This window comes from Rhipicephalus sanguineus, chromosome 4, assembly GCF_013339695.2.
Source record: "Rhipicephalus sanguineus isolate Rsan-2018 chromosome 4, BIME_Rsan_1.4, whole genome shotgun sequence".
Taxonomy (NCBI): domain Eukaryota; kingdom Metazoa; phylum Arthropoda; class Arachnida; order Ixodida; family Ixodidae; genus Rhipicephalus; species Rhipicephalus sanguineus.
The window spans coordinates 44,564,896-44,580,714 of NC_051179.1; the positions used below are offsets into that span (position 1 = coordinate 44,564,896).

Consider the following 15,819-nt stretch of genomic DNA (forward strand, 5'->3'; position numbering starts at 1 on the left):
GTTTTCTCCTCTGTTAATGTGATGCAGCCTGTGATGGTGAAATTAACGACTATAGAGTTTTGAGGGTATAATTTATCAGTCTAAACTGATTCATTGTTTCACGTTAGTGTTTCTTTAAAGCACGAAGAAATATGACGGGGAAGAGAGAGAGGAGTGCCTCTGTCTCAGGAATTCAGTTTTTTTTTTCCCTACATTTCCAGCATTGCGCCAGGAACATGTTTAGCTAGAACAGATAGCCTCAGTTTGTCCGTAAACTTCTTTACGTTTGCAGATACCAAGTTACAGGAGCTGTTAACGGCAGTGGCAGAGTTAATAGCTACATCTTGGGGCATTTTGTCTAACTACAATACATCTGAATTTTTTTGTCACATCAGTGTTCTCTCAACACTGACGATTGTTCACAACAGCAGTCAAGTAAAAAATGTAAGATTACTTTAATAGTAGTGTTGAGTGTCTATGGTTGAGCTCTGAATCTGGTGTTGCCACCAGCATTGCCCCTCACATATGTATACCTCTGTGGTGGCCCATGCAAATGCAAACAGCGAAAAGTTCAAGGGTAAATTAAAATGCTCTATTGAAATTGTACATCCAGAGTGAGATCTCATTGTAGATGTGATCTTTCTAGATGTGATGAGTGACAAGTACAGTACTAACGGATTCAAATGAGACATCAAATTTTTTAGTATAATGACTGGTATTCGCAATTGCTTGAGATAATCTTGTCATGTCGCGACAAATCTGGTCTCTATAGATAATGTCGACTCTGATCTACGTGTTTGAGTCGAAATTACGCTGACATGACCCGAATGGAAGACCATGTAGACGAAAGTACGTGCATTACTTAACCCTAAGTTGTCCTATTTCAATCCGTGAGTACTGTACACTAATGACACACTTGGGAGCTTTTCCATTTGGTTGCCTACATATAAACTTTGGTCGAGGTAGAATACCTACACAACTACCATAGCAAAAAAAAGTGCTTCCTTGATTATCAAGGTGGTTCTTTTCAGTATATGTGACAGAGTGTGGACATTGCATCTTGTCTGAAACAATTATATGATAGATTTCAAACAAAATGTTGCAAACCTTATTTATAATATGGTATGCAACATGCAAATACCACCTTTAACATCCGATGCTGGCAACTGAATGCTTTAGATTCAGTTTAAATCTGGCACTGCAGGGATCACGACTTATTTTCCATGCATATAAGAACTCCTCAATAAAGTAAATTTGCTCTGGTCCTATCGCCTTTGTTCACTTGTGTCACAAACACGTATCAATCTGAAAAACTTTTGTTGCTTTAGACTTTGACCAGTACCAATCTATTTTCCTGGACTGGAATGCACCAGTCTGACACCCTGTCAAGTAGCGATTATCTCTGATGCAAGATTGATAGAACTGCCTGCATGCATGCTAGAAATGGCTTGCCTATAGTTGCACATGTTCTTCCTGGAATTGATGACACCCACCAATCTTTTGCTTAGTTCCTTCAGCTTTACACAAATGTGTCCACTGGTGTGTATACCATTAATTATGCCCACAGGAACAACAGGCGTGTTCCGAGGAATGAAAGGGCAAATGGAAGACATCCATGCGTCAATGTGAATATCACATGTTTACTGGTTAAATAGCCGGCTGTTTAAATCGGCCAGCCAACAATCCACTTCTCAATGGCTGGGATGGCATTCCAAAGTTTTTCAAGTGCTACGGGCTTCGATGCAGCTTCTACTCCTCGTAGTTCTTCTTGATGTCTTTCCACAGCTTCTGCGATAAAAAGATGCAACAAAAATGTGTGAGCAGCACATGCGTTGAACATGTTATTAGTGCAAAAGTGATGAAAATTGGGCTAGTTGGTAGGAATGCATACTGCGATGATTTCAGCATGCACAAAACAGACGGAAAGATGGCTTCCTCATGTAACTTTTATATCGGAACTGGTATCATGATTGCCACAATCTTGTATAACTGGAGATGCAAAACGCACGATGATTACTTTTTGGTGAAAGATATACGGGCACTCAAGTTCCCTTTGCTCCAATTTTACAAAAAGAGCTTGGATGATCTGGCCCACACTGCCCCGATAAAAAAAAAAAGTCACATTTATTTTTTGAGCGCATTAAGGAAAACCTGCGCACACTTTGCCAAATTCGACATCCAAGCAAAACATTGCACTAATGTGTATTACATTAAACTGGTGATGCCCCGGGCCAAGTAATGCAACCCTGTTGTGCAACTATGCCATACCGAGGCAGCAGTAAGAGCACACTAAGTTGGGAGAATAGAAATGCAGGCAATTTTGCAACTTCCCACCATACGATTGTTCTTAGTGCATCACACATTTTTTTTGCACTTAATGTTTCATAGCTGTGTTAAACTACTTCTGTGCTTTGTCCTATTGTTTTTCTTTTCATTTAATAATTACCAGATTGTAACCATCGTTTGTACTGTCCCTCCCCTTACGTAAAACCCTGAAGTGAGGATCCTAGGTTACACGATACGAAAAGTTCAGAAGCAGCTTCGAGAGCAGTAAAAAGCTAACGTTCACTGGCGCTGAGCTGTGCTTCCTGTCAAGCAATGGCAATGGAGTCACTTTTTATGAAATCTATGAAGTTTCACTGACAGTAATCTCCACTGATGCGGCTTGGGTGTGCCTTGGCGGCAGGCGACGTTGGTACTAGAGGATCCAGAGGTAGTCCGAATGTTCAGGTCCCCCTAAATTTTTGAATGTATACCATCGAAAAGAAGGCCTATCAGGCTCCCTCACAAGCTGACCCCCCACCTCAAAAAAATCCTGTATTCGACCCTAGACATGAGTTTTGCTTGCCCAGATTTCGGAGCTTCAAGCCGCGTTTGTTGGCGGTTGCAGTAGGCTGAAACATGTAACTGTTAGCGTGACCCACGGCTTACGAGGAAGTTACTAGGCGACCTTATGTACTACTTCGCAGTATAACTTATTAAAGTAGCTTACAGGGCTAGTTGGTAATTCATACTGAAGATAAACAGCGCAAAAAAGCACGGCTACGGAAACCAAGCACACAGGACACACACAGAGCGTGTTCTGTGTGCTTGCTTTTCGTAGCCGTGCTTTCTTACGCTGTTTATCTCCAGTACTTCGCAGTATAAGTAATGTTGGAAGTAATGAACGTACCCCTTTATTCACCGATTCGAAGATCGCGTCCGCTGCGACGTCGGTGGCACGCTCGACGAAGAACGCTCCCACAACCACCGCTAACGCAAACGTCGAGGTCTTCTTGAAGATGCCGTTGTACAGTGCGTTCAAAAAACCACCGGCCATCGCTAGAAAGTTTTGGGATCGTAGCTCTCATTAGGAAGCGGGGTAGGTCCAAAGGGATTGGCTCTCTTTGGGATGCCCCAGTTCCTGGTAGATCGACGTTGTCGTCGGCTGTCGACTGCAAACATCGCCGGCGTTTCTTGCTGTCCTTTATTTTTCATTTTCGTAGTCGACTAGCAGATGTTCATACACGTTGTTGCATCTGTTTATTGTTCGACCACGAGTGACATTTTCGGCATTGATAATTCATATTGTGATATGGCAAACATTTGCGCATACATAGGGAGGGTTTTGTGTACATAAAATCAGTATGTCAGTGCGTGACACTGTCGAGTGTTTCTTCGTGTCCTGTTTTATCCGCGCTGGTGCAATTCAAAGTGCAATAAAAATATGTACGCACGTGATACATGTTACTTGTTATGTACTCATATTAGCTATGTATAAAATATATTTTTTTATTGGGTATACGAGTCCAACTGCAGTTTTGGTAACCTAGCTAGCTTGTACGATCTAAGTCTGTAAATAAAAATTTTAAGCGTACGGTGCGGATACATTTATTACGAAGCCGAGTGATTCCAACCATTATTGATTCGCGAAAAGAAAAGGAACATTAAATGGGTTAGTTACACAGACCAGCTAGATCATATATACGCGAAAAAATTTTAAAAATGAGGCGTTGTTTATATTCGGCATAGTGGGGCTCGAAAGGCGGGAGTGAAGTCGCTATGATAGCTACAGTGGCGAAAGTGCATTGAAAATCGTATCGATCAGCAGGACAAAAAAAAAAAAAAAACGAACGCCCCCAACTACACACCCTGTTATTGCAGCGGCTGCGTGGAGGAGCATTCATTTATGCAATAGCCGCTTAAAACATCGCTCGCCCTCCGTAAATCAGTCACAACGACAGTAACTTATTTCACAACACACAGAAAACTTGCATCAAAAGAACTTCCGTGAGTTGCGCACCATAAGATTGACTTTTCTTGCGCGCAAAACAACAACGCGCGCTATCCGCGCCCTGCAACCCGCCGGAAAGTTTCAGGTGACGCTGTGAGCCGCGCCGCCTGTCGGCGGCGACATGAAGTGCGTCACGCTCCGCCGCTCAGTGAGCGCACTATAAACTTCTAGAACACTGTAGTCCTTGCAGAGCCAAAAGAGCAGTGACTGAGGCTAGTGCTACGATTGGCTTCGTGTGGCTGCTTGCCAATCCATCGATCTTTCTGAAGGTCGACGGTTACCGTCACGCTTCAGCGCAAAGCATGGGTTTTGAGGCTTGTAGCTGATACTCAAGAATAACTCACTTCTAGATCAATTTGTTCGAGGAGAATGCAGAAAAAATTGTATTATTATCTCAAAGAACACACACCAAACAGTGACGTCACTACCGCCATTTTTCTTAAGCATTAGACGTATATTAGACGTCAAAATAAGTGTTGGCTAGTTTTGGTCTTGAGCATGCTCGAAGCCGCTCGAAGCAACTTTCGTATCCGACATCGCGCGCGACGCGAGCCAAGCGGTCCATTCATGTGCAGCGAATGCTTACGAAGTTTTGAGGAGTTTCATTTTTCTCGGTATCGTTTCTGGCTACACACTACGGAAAAAGTGTCTGAATATCGTTCACCATGCCATTAGGTAAGTTTTCTCCTTGACGGTTTTTCTTGTAATTCCCGAGAATGAGACAAACTGATCGTGTCTAATTTGCCCGGCGATTTCAACCTGCTTGCCCGCTTAGTCGTGCATAGTGATTACTATATAGTTACCGTTTGTTCTCTAAATTATTTTTTTTTCGACAGAAGACGAAGGCAGCTTGTTGGTCACAATCATCGACACAAATCCTTGCGCCAGTTTACTTCAAAATGAAGAGGTGAGCGTCTGCTGCGAAGTCTCTTCTTTTGGCACCTAAATGGAAAACACAGTTTTTACGGTATCTTGTATAGTGTCTGGCATTTATCTCAAAAGCCGCAGCTGCATCCTGCATGCATGGCGTGTTGCTGAAAATTATGCAGCTTATATCTGAATGTGCTGTATTATTTCGAGTCTACTGTTGTGAACTGCTAGGTAGCAACTCGAGATGGCGTGGTTACGCTTGATAAAAGAAAAACAAATACGCACCTAACCTCGCAAATGCGCATGCTATATTAATGTGGTGGTTTACTACAGCCTGGCTGCAAGCATGCGTACAGCAGATAACTTTCTGTTGAATTTTATGTTGAACTGTAGGAAATGTAAAGCTTTCACTTTTCGAGCAGTCAGCTATTGATGTTTCACTGACTGCTACAACACAGAGTAGTGATAGAAACTAAAATCGCACGAAACGAGGACAGAGAAGAGGCTTGAGACTCACGAGCGCTGTGTGTCTCAAGCCCCTTCTCTGTCCTCGTCTTGTGCACTTTTAGCTTTTATCATCTCTTACCAACGTGCCCAAACATTCACCTTAGTGTACACAGAGTAGTCTGTGCAGCTGGAATTTGTAACTGATTAGTGACTGCACAACATCATCTGATGCGACTACATCTTGCTGCGTCTTACTGATGAGCACTCCTTATTGTTGCAGGGCATAGTATCCAGGTTTCTCGATGCGGCCACAGTGTTTTGCAACTCGCATCTGATGCTCAATCCATGCAACCGGTTGGCGGTCATTGCCTGCCATTCACACAAAAGGTACATTGGCAAAAATGTGTCGTCGCAACGTGCGGCCATGCAGGTTGGTGGCCAGTGCGCGGCCAATATTAATTGGTGATACGTTCCTTTCTCTCTCTTTTTTTACCAGCTCCTTTCTCTACCCAAAAGCACTGCCCTCTACCCAAGATACTGTCTCAGTGGACGGCCAGTACGAACTCTTCAGCGAAGTTACAAATGCCATCAAGGAAGGCGTGAAGGAACTAGTCTCATCAGGCAAGTGCAATTCATGTTTATGGAATTCTCAGGGGCAGAATTTTTGCCTACCCCCCCTGACCACCCTTCTTGCCTAGGAGCAAACATAGTAAAAACACAACTCATAGGTTCCACGCCTCCTTGACCCCCTTCCCCCGAAGGAACTCAGAATTGTCGTGGGTTCCTCCCTAGTAAAAAAAATCCTGGCACCACCCCTGAGTATTCTGAAGATGGATTGAAAAACTGTGTCGAATCATGGTGTCGATAGACACAATAATATTATTTCAAATTATGTGCTAAACATCAGCTTCTATAATGTCTTGAATACTAATGAGGGGTTCACCTTATGTGTGGATGACCCTGCACACTCATGGCTGGTGCCCCAGCGAAGCAAGTTTCTCGCTGTGGCACATTGTTATCGCTGGACCCTTTGTTGGAGTACAACTCCACATTGTATGTTGCCATGGTAATAATGCCATCAGCACTCTGGATAACACAAGGAACATGTGTATTAGTGCATGCATTTATATGTTTGTTAAAAATTTTGAAGTTTGCAGGTATGCTTGATTGCATGGTACACGTGGTGGCTGCTGTTATGGTGTTCTAAGTGAGCATTTGGATGGATGAATGCACAGTACTTTCGTAATTTAAGGAGAGTGCAGGAAAAGTCCTTTAAAGCATTGTCTTCTGTACCCCTTCTCTCTCTCTCACTTTCAGATAAGAGCGAATCCCAAGTTTCAGAGACCCTGCTGACAGGAGGACTCAGCCTTGCACTTTGTTGTATCTTTTTTGTGACATTGGTGCATCCTTTTTATATTGAAGCTGTCTTAGTCTACCCTGTGTCGTTATCGTAGTAGTAATAGTAGTAGTAGTAGTAGTGATAGCAGTAGTTATAGTAGTAGTAGCAGTAGTAGCGTAGTAGTTGTATTAGTAGTAGTAGTAGCAGTAGTCATCACGCAGGTCACATGACTAGAGTAGGGATTGAATAGAGGAAGACACACCTGGGCCTGTAAGAAGGTCATGTAGATAATAGAGAGTGCTTACTTGGCAACATTCTGGCTGCGCTAGCAGCAAATCACGTGACACAAGGCGTTTGCTGAAATGCCATTGCCTGAACCTGCAGGTCACATGATTTCACTTTGCCCAATCAAGTGTAAGCATGCGTATTTCAAATCTAGCGGTGGATTTACGACACCACGTGATCTCTCTAGCCATTCACACGCTCTCACACCCTTACAGCTACACTGTCTGACGGTTTTCATAATGTGGAACTGGCTGAATTGTTTTCCCTCTTTACTTGGGTTTCATTACAATCTTCTTGCGTTTCTACATGTTTTCCTGAACACACTGCAACCACAGACATTAACAGGATAGAGAAGGAGACGGCAGGTCAGAAAAAAATAGCATCTCGGATACTGGTAAGCTCAGCCCAATGACGTACACAAGGTTTGCGAGTAGCTAATTAAATTTTTCTTTTCTCCTTGCAGGTGCTCTCTGCATCGGGTGAAAGTGCTTCTCAGTACCTCAACTTCATGAATGTTTTCTTTACTGCTCAGAAGAAGGTTAGTGCTTGTGACAGCCATTGCATTCTTTACTATTGTAGTTTAAAGGAGCACTGACACAAAATTTCGAAGGCGAGATAACCTGTGGGATGGACTTGTGTGGACACACACGCATCATCTACGAAATATCAACGGATAATATAGCCTAGAACATATTTAAAATCACGTTTAAAGTGCGCGTCGCGCCACTCCATGCAAAACACGCCTTTGGTGTTCTTGTAAACAACCAACCGCCACCTGCGTCACGAGTTCGCTTTGGCTGCCACGACTGTTGCGGGCGCTCTCTCCCACTCTCTCCTAGCAGACCTTTTCAACGGAAAGAAGGGGAGACTTGCACGGGAGTACAAAGGCTGGTGTCCTCGCCTCGGCAGTGCATCGCAGGGGGGTCATGCATATTTACAACGTCTCAGAGGGCATGGTAGCAGCACCCAGGAAGCTTTCGTTGAAAATAGTTGTCGATGCGGTGCTCATATGCACGCGGTTTTGTGTGCTCACGCAGCCAGCTATGTTTACATAGCCACCACTCTGGGCCCCGCCTGAAACCGAAACTGCGACTGGGCGCTATAAAACCGTCTCCAAATAATTAACGGTCGCGTGCTCGAGGAAATGAGCTTTCCAGCCGCGATAAGTGGGTCGTTGACTACTTATCACAACAGAAAAAACAAGATGCAAAATTTTGGTGTCAGTGCTCCTTTAACTGTTTTTGCTATTTTGAAAAAGGCATTGAAGGAAAGCAGTATGTTTACCTACACCTTGTAACAGGTACGCGTTGCTCCTGCAGATAAATGAGGTAAAAATGTGCCACTGCTACAGAAAGATCGGAAACTATTATTAATAAACTCTATGGCATTGGGAACAAGTGCACTTGATAGTCATCAAATCCTATGACACTGCTGTGGGCAGTCTTCTATTTATAAAGGTCGTCATCTTAAATTCTAGATTGATTGACTACACTCAAAAGGTTGTCATGAGAAATATGCATGCTAACGAAAGGTGGTCTTGTGGTTTGATGGTTGTGCACCATATGGTTTGACAAACACATTTATAAATTGGCATTTTCGCTGTGCTCCAGAGTTTACTCTCACCACAGGCATTTCTTTTCAGAATGTCATCATAGATGCCTGTGTCCTTGAAAAGGACTCTGGCTTGCTTCAGCAGGTGAGCTTTAACTCCAAGACTGGCACGTGTTTTTCTCATTTTCTCATTATTATTAAGCTCTTGTTTGAGCTAGTTGGTGCATTCTTGAACAGATATAGCAGGGCTGTGCGAAAAATGTGGACGAAGAAAGGCAAGTACGCAGGACGGGCGCCCTGTGTACTTGCCTTTCTGTGTCAGTGTTTTTTCGCGTAGCCCTGCTATATGTCTCATTACTAGTGCTCTCATCATTACAACGATTATTTAACATGTCGCATGTTTCTCTTGTGGTAGCCATTTCTGTGAGAAATTAGGCATGTACCTGTGCTACCACTCATTGCTGTGGTCACGAATTGTACTCGGGAGTTGTTTCTAAAGATAACTTTACTGGTCATGAAAAAAAGGTCGAATTTCCCATGATCCAGAGCGTACCACAAGGTAGCATTTCTTGCTCTCTAGTGATATACTTATTAAAATGTCACGTGCGTGGTAGAACCACACACACTTTTTTTTTAAGCAAGCCGTACTTTGGATTGTCTGTTTCTAGTACAGTCGACTGCCTAATGGATGTATGATCCAGTGAATCAATGAATGACATACTTATAATCAACTCTTAATTGGTAAAAATATTGAGATTGCTTCAGCCAATTTGGGCTGGCGCTTCGTTTAAAATCCTGGTTGTAGTTCTGTCAAGACAGGTCGTATGATTAGGCAACCCAGTTTCTGCCGCCCCAACCCCAGTTTACAGAGAGGTTGGTTACAGTGTGCAAAGTAGCTCGTAGAGAGAAATGCCAAGTGTTATAAGAATTGTGTGAGTGTGTGCAGTCGAGACAATATTTCACGATCGGGAGTTTTCTGCATTATTCTTGTAGCCTGACAATGTGGTTATGCCATCTTGTTCATGCTTGTATGTATATGGCACAATAGAAATACCAAATGCCAATCCATGTCACTTGTTTTGCAGGGCTGTGATATCACGGGCGGGAAGTACATGAAGGTGCCAAACCACACAGGTCTCTTACAGTACTTACTCGTAAGTACTCGTTTGCCCCAGCTGGCAGCTTTTATTCTTTTGTGCGTGAGCAACATTGAAGTGATGTGACTGTCAGTATGTATGCCTTGCGTGCAACGTATCCAAGTTCAGCGAGGCAGTGCATTTAAGCACATAGTTTAAACAGAACATGAAACTCGCTCTAAAAGCAGCCAAATTGCAATCTAGTACTTGTATCTATGCTTTTGTCACTGAGCTTCCCATATGTATTGTCAGAACGTGCCATTTCTTTAAGCGCACTCTACTTCGCAAATTTAAGCTCTGTACGTGCACCTTTAACCTTGCCACACGGCACAGCTAATGTCACTCGCAGCAAGTGAGATTATGTGTTAATGCCATTTCTTTGGTGTGGCAGTGTGGGCATAGTGATCGAGATTCACAGCTGATGATATTCGCCTATAGCAGTGGTTCTCAAATGGGGGTCCGCGGACCCCAGGGGTTCCGCGAAGCCATTTTTGGGGATCCGCGAACCCTATCCTTGAAAAAAAAAAAAAAAAAAAAAACGCGTTTTTCTGAGGCACACACTATTTCGTGACAGCGGCCCCTTCTGATCTATAAAACATGTGCGTTGCGGCGGAGCTGGCTGATGTTTCCCCAACTCCATGAGGTGGTTGTAAAGCTTTTGTTGCAGTTTTCTACGACATATGCACGCGAGCATAATTTTTCTAGACTTGCATATTTGAAGAGCAAAGATAGCTAGAAACAGGTTGAATGTGGCTGCAGACCGCATAACTTATTGACAAGCTGATGAGATCCAATTGACGTGACACTTTAGTTTCACCATACTTCGCCCGGGAGAAATAAATGCATCTATTTCACGCTGCAGGTCGCGTTAATTCATGACCCCCCCCCCCTTCACTTTTACTCACTGCAAGGGGTCCCTCATCACTTCCACCGGTCCACAAGGGGTCCCTGAAACATCCATGACTGAGAACCACTGGCCTATAGAACCGATCCGTTTTGTGACTTCTGTAGTCCCGGCAACAGGGGCTTGGCAAAAATTAACTATATTTCTGAGAGAGAACAAAGTGTAATCAAAGTAAACATTCTTATCGATTTCTAGTGCTGGCTTTGTAACCTTTTTTTTCATGCATAGCACTTTCCTGAGCAACTTGCGCAGCTATACTCTTCTCAGTTGGGAACAGCTCCTGCGTTTACAAGCTGTCCTCTGTGATGGCATATCGGTGGCAGTGTAATCGGATTTTCGCCTGTGTAAAATTGATCCAGCTTGGAAGACAGCAAAGATATTGAAATGAAAAGCATAATTTTGAATGTTTTTTTATTATAGTAATCTGCTGATGGACATAGTAATCAGTTGTGACTGTCGTATACCCTTGTATACTGCGAATGTCTGGTGACAATGAGGCTCGACGTGCATGTCATTTAGTGTGAATGATATTGAACACACCTTGTGATGGGGCGGGTAGCATTTGCTGCTTTTCATGCGATGCGTTCTCTGTATCTTAGCAGACATTTCGCAGTAAGTATATTTTTTCTTTGCCTTGTGTGGGGGCTCTTTGATGAATAAATTGCGTATTTGATAACGAAATTTAAACAAGCCTCCCACAGTGCGTCTAATGCCCTGCCCATTAGGCCACAACACATGCTTGACATTATGAAATATAGCAGGCCTATGTATATATCAAGAAGAAATGGCCTTGGGCAGGGCATGTAGCGCGTAGGCAAGATAACTTCTGGGCATTAAGAGTGACAGACTGGATTCCAAGAGAAGCAAATGCACGAAGGGGAGACAGAAAGTTAGGTGGGTAAATAGATTAAGAAGTTTGCGAGTATAGCGTGGCTGCAGAAAGCACACGACCGGGTTGATTGATGAAACATGGAGGAGGCCTTTGCCCTGCAGTGGGCGTAGTAAGGCTGATGATGGTGATGTACGTATACCACATATGTATACAGATGACGATAGATAGATACCCACCTGTGCTTCACATACCACTGATTCTTTCTCACAGTGTGTGGGATATGCATAATTTTTGGTTATGTTGTGTGAATGCACTGACTGATTATGTAAATGGCTCACATGCTGTAGTATACTAGTTTTGAACTCATTATTTATTGCAATTGTGCATTAAGGAACTTCACCGGTGCAGATTGTTTCTGCAACTGGCAACCATTGACTTTTCACAGCAGGGATGCAAGTAACACAATTTTTAAAAAACCATTCATAAAGCATTTTATAACAGGATTAGGATCTTGACAGCCTTCTATGTGGCAAGTGACATCAACTGTTGTTACCCCTTGAAGCAGTACTGTACTCGGTTACAACCTAAGGAAAAATGTATGCTCTGCCCATAAAACTGTGGGGTGCCTGCCTTTTGCCTGTGAAAGACAGTCGTGCTAGCTTGTTTCTGCTCAAACCGTGAGCACTTTTTCTCGGCTAATGTAAATACATATCAAGAGTTAAAGGTTCATCGATACTACATAAAACATTACATTTTTCCGGGTAGTGATGTCAGAATCCTTGACGAAATTTACCAAGATGTACAAGTTTTCAACCTAATACCAGCAACGCAAGCGTGTGTCTGTATGGGAAAGTCAACTATCTGAAACACTCTAGAAGTGCTTGACGCTTCCAAAATAAGTAAGCGCTATTGGATGGAGCATTTATGCAAATTTTCTGTAGGAGGAACAGCAATGGCTGCAGGTGGAGCTGACATTTTTTCTTAGGTTGTAACTGAGTAAAGACATGTCTCAAGTTTGCAAGTGGCTTTTTCCGTTTCCCTCATTATGACCGTCCCTCGGCAGTGGTTGTTCCTTCCGGACAAGTCAACCAGGGACTACTTGGTCTTCCCACCACCTGTTCACGTGGACTACCGGGCAGCCTGCTTCTGTCACAGGAATCTTATCGAGATTGGCTACGTATGTTCTGTGTGCCTTTCCAGTGAGTGTGTTCTCTATACTTTGTGTACTTTGGTAATTGGAGGTATAGTTTTGGTTTCTTTACTTTTTAAAGGAACCTTGCAATGTGTTTTGAGAAAAGCATGGAACCCGCGTGGGGCTACGTGCGGTGCCTGCATCATCCCATAAACGTGCCTGCATCATAAACGTGCTTGCCTACGTGCCTGCATCATCCCATAAACGTTGGTGAATCTAAGGGTATCAGATATGGTTATTTAAGCTTCTCCTTCATGTTGATCAACGGAGGTTTGGCAGCCTTACGAGCTGACACATAGCATGCGGCAGCCGAGAAGGTGCTAAAGATAAATGTAAAGAGGGTGACCACAATGCTGAAACTCAAAGGAAAATTATAGACCTACCAAAAATTGTCAGGGCATCTTGTATCGGACAGTTACTGGCACATAATGCGTGGATTGCAAATGAAACTTTTGTAACAGTAATGACTATGTTGTTTTTCGTTTCAGTATTCTGTGCATTCAGTCCCATCTGCTCTACATGTCAGTAAGTATTCCTTTCAATCTGAAACTGTCTTGTTGCTGCGCTTCGCGATTTCAGCTTTTAGGATTTCACTGCAGTTTCCCCACAATTATCATAGAAATAGGATTGTCTCCTTGATTGGCTACCAGATGTACTCACGCTGGCATCGTGGACACTTCCACTGTTTCATTGTAGTAGTGTTCTACGGTAAAAAAACTGCCGCAAGACGAACATTGTGCTTGCACTTACGGCGCATTTCCTTTGGTGTGGTTTGGGTGGACTGGGCAAAGAAAACGCACCCACTGTGCTGCTTCCAGGCACATAAGTGCTGGAATTTGTGCACTAACATTCTACAAATATCAGCTCAAAATAAAATTAAAATTAAAAAATGGAACCATTCCTTAACACGCAGTGACACCTATTGAGGACACCTCTAAGCCTGTCAAGTGCACATTGGCTGCTGTGTCATCCACAAACAGCTGTTTAAACCAAGTGCTCCTACCTCTCGTCAAATTGACAGCTTTGGCCCTGGCCCAATGGTTCACTCGCTTTCGGAGTCGTTGATGTGACAAATTTGCCTTAGCAGCGCACTTGCTTTTGACGTATTCATTACTGAATGAGCTATGAGAGCATATATGGTCATGTGTATCCATTCTATACATGCCAGCAACATGAGAGGGAAACCAGACTTACCTTAATGCAAGATTTGTTCTTTGTTATGTGTGCACATCAGCCTGGGGTAGTATTCTCAGCCAGTCACTTTTAGGTATGCCATATTTACTTGAATTAAACGAGCACCCTATTTCTATGGGTTCATAATAACAATGCACCTGAATGTATTGTTACAAGATTTTTAAAATAAAACTATAGCATGACCCTCTGTTGACGGTCCTAAAAAAATAGTAAGGACAAGCGCTATTCGCCTTCATATAATGGGAAATTTATTCTCTTGGCAGTTAATTTTCTTGTGTGATCCAGTTTTTCTTTTTTTTAAGTTCACTTGTAGATACTCTTCGATCAAGTGCCTATTCAAGGCCCATTACCTTGACAAGTTTTGCAAGCCTTGCGAGCTTGTCCTCGAGGTCCAGATATTTTCCAGTTTTCGGCGCGTAGAGACTCTCCCTGGCCGACATGTAGCTGAAGTAATGCGTTGCCCTTTCATTGTAGCACTCCTGCTTTTGGAATGCTGAACCCTCTTCCCACCTCTCTTGCAGGACTGCTTTCAAGTTCACCGGGCCTTTACCATCACTGCTTAAAGGCAAGAAGAAAAAGCAAAAACTCGGGATCTAGGTTTCCCCGCCAAATGCAGAGGAATCCTTTTGGAACAGCAGCAGAACCATCAGCACCGTCGCTTACATTAAGCATCTTGCTTCATAAAGCTAAATTTTCACAAAAGAGCAGTTTATTTGGTCCTCCTTCCACATCGTGATTTAGCTTGCAAGTAGTAGCTTCTAATTGACAATAGCATTGTATTATAGGCTGCAAGTTAGAAACATAGCAACACTGCAAGAGGGTAAAAAGTTGGGCTTGTTGGTTGTTGACAGCAATGCACAGAAACGGGAATAGACACAATGCTGTTGATGTACTCCCCTGCCTATTTGGCGGTTCTGTGCTGTACCTGCTGCAGTGGCCCAGCTGCCATTGCAGCACACTAATAAGCATCAGGGCATTGGTTTAATTCCCCAATTGTTGCGGCCACATTTCGGTGAGACCAAAATGCAGACACCCGTGTACACCCTTGCATTTTTTAAACAGTATTGCAGGAGCGCTGAGTGCAGGATATAATGGCATCTAATATTCTCGAAACGCAACGAGATCTCTCGACGATGCGCAAGCGCACAGAGCACACTGAACCGCGAGCACTGCGCTGTCTGCTACGCTGATGCCCAAAAAGAGCGACATCAGTGGGCGTGCCTCGGCCTTCTTGACGCTCGTGCTTTCCGGGTGGATGTGTACGGCATTCACAGAAAAAAAAAACAGCAAAGGGATTGATAACGCAGCAGAAAGCACTGGTATCGAATGCGCCTAGCAGCACAGCCGACGACACTTGCACTTGGCTGCGCATAGCACGCATGCGCATCCTCTGACCATTCCCGATAGTGAAGTAATTTCACGATTACTTGGAAAAGTGTTGCAGGGGCCCCTTAACGTTTAAGCAACAACCTACTGTGCAAACCTAAACAGCACATAATATTTCGTGTAGTAAGCAGTTCAGCAACAGTAAGAATGCTATTGCCTTCAAAACCTTCACTGCTACAATGCCGTCTAAACCATAGAGTTTCCTACAATACTTACTAGAGGGAACTCTGGCGCTAGTGTCTATGGGAGCTGCAACGCATGACGCTTCAGCCAGCATGGGAATGATGGGTAGTACACAAATTTGTCTGAACTTCGTTCTTTCGGCTCCGTTTGGCTCCGCGTCGGCTACATCCGCTTTGTCGCAAAACGAAGTTCAGCAAAAGTCAGCAGTTCCACTTCACCACTTTAACTTTTTTAGGCTCACCAAATCA

At 43.5% G+C, this 15,819-nt stretch overlaps 1 protein-coding gene across 1 annotated transcript; it reads left to right on the forward strand.

Moving 5' to 3' along the window:
- Positions 1-4,780: 4,780 nt before the first annotated feature.
- On the forward strand, positions 4,781-14,727 carry LOC119389876 (general transcription factor IIH subunit 3). Its single transcript, XM_037657290.2, has 12 exons — positions 4,781-4,927; positions 5,089-5,159; positions 5,850-5,956; positions 6,066-6,190; positions 6,887-6,949; positions 7,529-7,587; positions 7,657-7,731; positions 8,836-8,889; positions 9,830-9,898; positions 12,680-12,815; positions 13,297-13,333; positions 14,524-14,727. The coding sequence occupies exons 1-12, from the start codon at positions 4,918-4,920 to the stop codon at positions 14,597-14,599; spliced, it is 882 nt and encodes a 293-aa protein (XP_037513218.1). The 5' UTR covers positions 4,781-4,917; the 3' UTR covers positions 14,600-14,727.
- The last annotated feature ends 1,092 nt before the right edge of the window (positions 14,728-15,819 follow it).